The 7,500-nt window shown below is 41.6% G+C and overlaps 1 protein-coding gene across 2 annotated transcripts in view; it reads right to left on the reverse strand.

Moving 5' to 3' along the window:
• Positions 1-2,323: 2,323 nt before the first annotated feature.
• The window catches only part of LOC149044520 (uncharacterized), a 28,597-nt gene continuing 23,420 nt past the window's right edge, over positions 2,324-7,500 (reverse strand). The window contains exons 2-4 of one of the 2 annotated variants that reach the window (XM_089208569.1): positions 5,287-5,367; positions 4,186-4,385; positions 2,324-2,951 (exon numbers count right to left, since the gene is read on the reverse strand). In XM_089208569.1, coding sequence (XP_089064695.1) covers positions 2,427-2,951; positions 4,186-4,326 — 666 coding nt within the window. In that variant the 5' untranslated portion in view covers positions 4,327-4,385; positions 5,287-5,367 and the 3' untranslated portion in view covers positions 2,324-2,426. Of the gene's footprint in view, positions 2,952-4,185; positions 4,445-5,286; positions 5,664-7,500 lie in introns of those variants that run through there. The other variant, XM_089208570.1, reaches the window with a different exon arrangement.

Raw genomic sequence — 7,500 nt, forward strand, 5'->3', positions numbered from 1 at the left:
ATAGAGCGAAAAAGGAAACCTGGCGCAAGGTTAATACGTAACAGCTTACACACATCAAAATACATTTCCAAACCCCCGGACAGGACAAATCAAAGGATTAGATCCCCGCTTAAAGGCAAACACATTTGCGTCACCTGACCTGAGAGACTTTGTCCAAACATGATTGAACAACAAACCAGAATTATCCGAGAAACGTAAAACATCAGATACTTTTACTTGTAACAAACCAGCTGCTCTATCACCAGCAAAAAAAAAAAATAAATAATGCCTTAAATAAAGCCTGATCGCGGGCATACATAAAAATCTGAATTGCGCGCAAAGTCGAAGAATGCAACAAAAGGGCTCTAATGTAGTCAGAGATAACCAACAAATCGTTCACTAAGATAGGCTCTGCCTGGCGTGGAGTTTCCCTAGCCTTTAGTTGTTCTTCCCGCACATTACTCAAATAAGTCTTAACTGACCTACAAGAAGCTCGATTACCTACACCTAACAAAGACTGCCATTCTGCGCCTCGACCACTCTCTGCAAATATAGCACGCAACTTGCCAATCGGTGAATCTATAGTCCCAAATACCAAACGTTTAGGGCACTCACAATCTAGCCCCGCATTACCTCCCCAGGTGTGACAAACCTGACTATGAACTCGTGTCCTTCTCCCAATAATCTCGAAAAATCTGATCATCCGAAGGTGAATGAACCGCACAACCCCACCCATAACCGGACGCATCGGTAGAAATCGCAATACGCACATGCTTCTCGTCTCTCCACGGAAGAGTGTCCTTCCAGTCGTCAAGGTAACGCCAATGCGAAATTTCCTCCCTCAAAGCGTCGGTCATAGACACTTGCCCATCATCCAAGCCAGAAGCGATCGCTCTACTCATTTCTCTAATGAACAATTTCGCGGCTGGAACAGCCAAAGAGAAAGATATGCATTTCCCCTGAAATCGTTGTAAAGTTTTGATCCAAACAGTCTTCTTGCAGGCAAGAAATTTCTCCCTAATTAAGGCCCAGGACTCAATCTTACGGCGCGGCACCAAAAACGATTGTCGAACGGAATCCACGATCAGACTCAAATACCCCAGGGATGTGACCGGCACAAGAACCGACTTCTTGATACCAATGGTATAACCGAGATCAACCAACACAGAAAGGACAACGAATATGGCACCTGTAGCTGCCAGCAACCTGAACTGCAAAGATCTGTCCGCTGGTAATATGGACCAAGACCCAGTCGGTCGCAAAAGCTCTCCGTTTAAGCGATCGTCAATATAGAGAGAACAAGGAATCCCTTGAGCTCTCAAGAAACCTGTGGCGGCCAGACCAATGGTATGATAAACATAAGGGGAGATTTTCCATCCGAACGGAAGAGTCGTACAAACAAACCACAGGCCACCAAAACTAAACCCAAAGTATGATTGCGAGGCCTCTGTCAACATCACGTGATCATACCCGGACTTGTCGTCGCACTTGGTCATGAACGATCCGGGATAAACATACCTAGTCACTTCACTCAGTTTATCCAGGGAAAACGGCATATCTTTCATCCAAAGGTTTAGAAACCTCGCGTCAATACAAAGTCGAGGCTTCGTAGGTTCGACCGTGAGTGGCAACACAAGATGGGGGGGACCATCGACACCCACTACCCCCCAGACTCTAACCGCGCCGGTTAAAACACGATTCCGAATCTCCTTGGATATAAATTCCGTAAAATTTTACAGTTTACATGATTCGGGAAAATCTTCTTAGGTGGAACAGTAGACGAATATTTAGCTCTCTTGAAAACTCCCGCAAAAGGTCTTGAAAAACTTAAGATGTCGACTTTATTTCTAATCCAATCTAGAATACAGTTCCTCAACGGAAGACTCTCAAGTACCAGCTCCCATGCGGCTGAATTACGGTGAAGACCACCTGCCACAAAGGAATCCGGATCCCTTAAATGTAACAGTCCCCAGATCCGGAACCTTACCAGATGAGATAACACTTTCCCAACACACAGCTGCACCCCCCTGAACGGGAACCCCAGTCATATCCACCCATAGGGTCTCGTTTCTTGGCTTAATTGCCGTTGTCTGTAGTTGAAATTCCGTAAGAACGCAAAAGTTATCCACAGCAGCTTTACGCTTAGTACCACCCAAAATCTAAGGAAAAGATGGCAAAAAGAGAGATCACCCATGGGAAGACCTGGGGTTCCCGATCAATTCCTCAATTCGCCTGAAAACAGGTCGTCTGGTGGTCACCATATGTGATGAACCAGCAGGAGCTACTCTACCCCGATCCAGAACTTACAAAAGTGAATTAAAATTGAAACAACAACAGACACCGATTGACACAATGAAAAGGGAGCCTTTAATGCCGGGAAACACACGGCATAAATACTGGAAACTGATCAAAAACATTGGGAAAACGCCTTAATCCTGTCAATACATTCATTGTTTTTGAGGTGCCTCAACTCCTTGATTATAAAGGCGAGGCCTCTTAGACTGAGGACCTGGCTGTGGACGCGAGGAACAGAACCTCTGATAATGCCCATATAGGCCACACTGAAAACACTGGACTTGTGATCTATCCCTGCCTCTCCCCCTTGGCATGAAACGATTTGCACCAACTCCAGGCACTCGCAACGCTTTATCTACGGCAGCAATCCGCTTGAGTACCACTTCATCCTCCTTATCTCCTAAGAGGGCTTCAAGATAGCGCTTAAATTGCATGTTTGAGGCCCACATTTTATTTTGCATTGCTGTTAGCACTGCAGAATAAAATCCAGCTTTCGCGTGTTTTGTTTCCTTGGCCACAATCTTCAGATTCACTAGGTAATCAATCGCCTGGTCCTTCTGGAACAACGGAGAACGTATTAGGTGCTGTAAATCCTCCAACACTGATTCAACAGATTGCTTTTGGGAATCTTCCAACTTCTTAAGTCTCTCTAAGACACGAGCAAGATCACCCTCCTCCTATATAACAGATTTCAAAAGGTAAGATAAAAAATCACTGATCCCTTCATTCCCTTTCTTTCCATTACTCAATCTCATAACTGATCGAGCACAGTATAATACAGGCTGAAAAAGAACAACACCGATTAGATTACAAGTTATGAAATATTACATTACATTAGGTTAGATTAAATTAAATAAAAATTAAATTAAATTATCAAAACCTCAAACTTCCAGCAAAAACGATGAACGCTCCTAGCCTCACAGGTCAAAAACTGTTTTAAAAACACACAACGGCAGAGCAGTCTTTCGTTTTCTTTTTCTTTTTTTTTTCCTTTTTTACATACCGTACAACTAAAAGCTACTACACGTAAGCTTGCACAAGCAAATGAACGGCGACTGATGCTCAGGCATCACACTCCAACGAAGCAAAGCACGGCAACAGAACTTTCTACTTCAGCAAGCAATTTCTTAAACGAGGGGCTACAAAGTAAAATTCAAGCCACAAAAACAAAAAAGGCTAAAGGAGAAAAAATTTATTCTTGCGCGCCAGCATCACACTACCTCAACCGAAGGTGAACATAAAGCATTTCATTCCAAAAAGCAAAACACCGAAACTATTTTCGACCCCAGAAGCACAAACAACAAATTAAATGACAGTGCAGACAAAGAAACTTTCACGGCCTCACAAGCAAAGAAAAAAAAAAAAAAAAAAAAACTTTGATCCCCGCAGACAAAGAAAACTTTAACAGCCCCGCAGACAAAACAACTTTCGCGGCTACGACGACAAAGAAAATTTCTCGGCCTCCTAAGCAAAGGAAACTTCCACGGCCCCGCAGGCAAATAAATCCAAACGGCCTCGCAGGCAAAGGAAAACTTTCAGCACAGCCCCACAGGCAAAGAAACTTTCACGGCCACGCAGACAAAGAAAACTTTCACGGCCCCGCAGGCAAAGAAAACTTCACAACCCCGCAGGCAAAGAAAAACTTTCACAGCCCCGCAGGCAAAGAAAACTCTCACGGCCTCGCAGGCAAAGAAAAAACTTTCACGGCCCCGCAGGCAAAGAAAACTTTCACGGCCTCGCAGGCAAGTAACTTTAACGGCCCCGCAGGCAAAGAAAAAACTTTCACGGCCCCGCAGGCCTGACACAATTTCACATCTACAGAAAGTAAACCAAATCTTAACTCTACCGATAAAAATTAGCCACTGAAATATAATCAACCACATGGTATCCGAAACAGAAAAAGATGCATACCTCTCGATTCTGAGCTTGTTGTGCCAAAGGTTGGTCCTGAGCTTGCTGCGCCACGGCAGGTTCGCCTTGAGCAGGTTGAGGATTTTGAACAACTTGAGCTATCGCTCCACCGGCAACGGCTTGGGGAACTTGTTCCGCCATGTCGGATTGATCCGTCGAAAAAAGTTATAGAACGCTTCAAGCAGTACACAGCCCAAGGCCTCAAGTGAAGTGACAAGGAGTGATACAAACAATCTATTATATCCAAAATCCCTAGGGACTAATTACCAATGCTAATTGAGTTAGCATAGATGGGGCATTTCTGCTTTAAGAGCAGTAATGTTTCACCATGGTAAATTGGATGCTATCTGTACTAAATTATTCTTCTTCGAGGTTGTATAATTTTTATTAGCGCTAGACGCGTAGAAGCTTTTTGTAAAGTTTTGTTGCTGTTGTAATTTTGCGGTTAAAAAAATCAGTTACATTCAGTTTATTTCACCTTAGAAATATATCGAATACTCTGTGGTTAACACAGCAATGGAAACGCACCCGATTGCTTACAATTCCACAGAAATCGTTGACAGAAATTGCCACCACGGTTTTGCCGCGCTCTTTATCAGCGCCCGAATACTAAGAAAGCGATCAAATGACCATTATCCTTTGTAAAGACTGTGAATTCATTTCCGGTGAACGTGCAAATAATCGTGTCCGCGTGATAAAAAATTAAAAAAATATCGCAACCTTTTTATGCTCGTAAACGTTCTTAAAAGCAAGAAGATTTGACAAGCTTTCCTGTCAAGAATGTGATAATGACATAACAGTAATCGTGACTCCGTAACACTTATTAGAAGGCAAGCAAGGACTTGACCTGTAGACGCACGAGAAACTTATCATCTTACTTTTCCGCCCTGTTTTGCTACAGGCAACGATTGCGTTACAATTTTGATTTTGCACTGAATGTATGCTAAGTTGAAGCAAATCGTGCTACTGAATTTAACCCAACTAATTACTACTGTATTTACGAGGAGAATGAATCATATCTGTTTAACAAATTCCACATACAAATGCTATCATAATAAAAATTATCTTATGTGTTATAATAATCCAAAGAAAGTAACTTACCGGACTTGAACGTCTTTTAAATCGCGAAATTTGCCATTCTCCATTTAGTTTCCATGCTGAGAAATTCAACTTTTCCAAATTCTAAGAAGAAATTACATTGTTACGAATGTAGTTTTCGCTTCCATCTCGCATACGATGTCTCAACTCGGAATTCACTCATTTCGCGCCATAATGTAATTTTGGCGGGGAATAGACAAATAAATGCTGTTTGTCTCTGTGTTGTGTAAAAATTCATTCCCAACAGATCAAGCCTTATTTTGAAATACTTAGAACGCATTCAACGTTCAAGCAAGCGATCTAATGAAATTGATTTGACAGAAGAGAACATGGCTCGTTAGCCGACGTACTAGAGTACGATCTTGGAGGAGTTATCGATCGAACGCGATTTATTTCACGGGAATTCCTATTGTGACCACAGCTGTATTGTTTTCCTAAACCGCTAGCTGATTGGACAAACCAGTAGCTAATTTCGTGGCTACGCGAGCCACAAACTACCACGAAGAATATTGATCGGCCAAACACCATAAAGTTTATTTCAACATAGTATTACACGAGCCTAGTACAGCACCTTTTGTCATGCAACAGGATATCCGTAGTTAATCGAGCCCACCGTGCCTTCTTGAGTTTTTAATTTTAGATTAGTGCAAATGAAAGCGTATTCCTTTCTTGAGTAGTAAGCTTTTTAAAAACTTCTAGGAAAATGAGACCTATTAAATCGAGAACTCGTTGTAGTATAATTCAAGTTGTTGCTAATGTTTAGCTGGCAACTTTCTGTTGATTCGCATTTCGTTCATCCTTGAAAATGTCATCTACTTCTTAGCGCCTAAATAATACAACACTCAGTTGTCCTCTTTCGCAATGCTTTTCATACCTTTCGTGTCTGCATGTAGTCGCTGATACAATGCGTACTAGGCTCAGCGAAATGTCAACATTTTCAAGATATCTTAACAACCGTCTAAAGAATCCTTGTTATTGTTTATGTTATCAGTATGAAACTTTGCTTCCGAGTCGCTGATCGTCTTCCAACAGCTTGAAGCTTACAGCGTTTGAGTTGGTGACTCGTTAAATTATAACTTATGTCACATTATACTCGATCGTCCTCTTTCGAATATGTGGTCGATAAAATAGGTTGCATTAAGTTGACTGAAAAGCCATCTTCTTCAACACGTCTGAACAAACTTCAAAGGACTCAGTTTAATTCTTTGTTTTATCAGTACAAGATGTTGCCTTTTGGGTTGATGACCGTCTTCAAACAGCTCGAAGCGTGCCGGGTTTGAGTTAGTTAAAAATTATACATCGATAATATCATACTGTTCTCAATTGCCCTCGAAGTTTACCCGGGCTGAGTTAGTGATGCGTGACCATGACAGTCATATAACAGTTAGTTGTCCACTTTCGCAACGCATCTTCTGTGGTCACGAAAAAAATCTGCTCAGCGAAATTTCAACATTTTCAAGAAATCTTTACAACTGTCTAAAGAATCCTTTTTAATCTTCATTTTGATAGTGTGCCTCTTTGCTTCTGAGTAGAAGATTGCCTTCAAACAGCTCAAAGCTTACAGTGTTTGAGTTAGTGAATCATTACATCATTAGTAATGTCACATTACAATCCGGTTGTCCTCTTTCGGGTCTGTGGTCAATAAAATGGTTTGTATTTAGCTGATCGAAATAATTCAGTCTATTTCTATATTTCACAAGTCGGCAATGTTGCCTCTAGGCTAATAATCGTCTTCAAACAGCTCGAAGCGTACAGGGTTTGAGTCAGATGATAATTATACATCGATAATGTCATGCTGTTCTCATTTGTCCTCTTTTTTGCAATGCTTTGCGAATCTGTGGTCGATACAACAATTTCCATTAAGGTTATCGAAACGCAACATACTTTGAGATCTCTTAACAAACGTCGAATGATTCAGTTTGATTCTTCATTTCAACAATGGGCAATGTTGCCTCTTATTGCCGGTCCTCTCAAGGAGCTCGAAGCCGTTACATGGCTTGAATTAATAAATCGCAACATCCTCGCTAATTTCATATTACACTCAGTTGTCCTTTTTCTCAACGCTTTACGAAGCTTTGTCGATTAAATAATTGGCATTTAGTTCATCAAAATATCACGCACGTCACAAACATCTTAAGTATCATCTAACTCTTCCGTTGGTATACACTTTTCCAACTGAGTTAAGGTCGCTCTTTAGGAGTTCGAACCATCTTCCCT

Source organism: Pocillopora damicornis, chromosome 6, assembly GCF_964200805.1.
Source record: "Pocillopora damicornis chromosome 6, jaPocDami1.2, whole genome shotgun sequence".
Taxonomy (NCBI): domain Eukaryota; kingdom Metazoa; phylum Cnidaria; class Anthozoa; order Scleractinia; family Pocilloporidae; genus Pocillopora; species Pocillopora damicornis.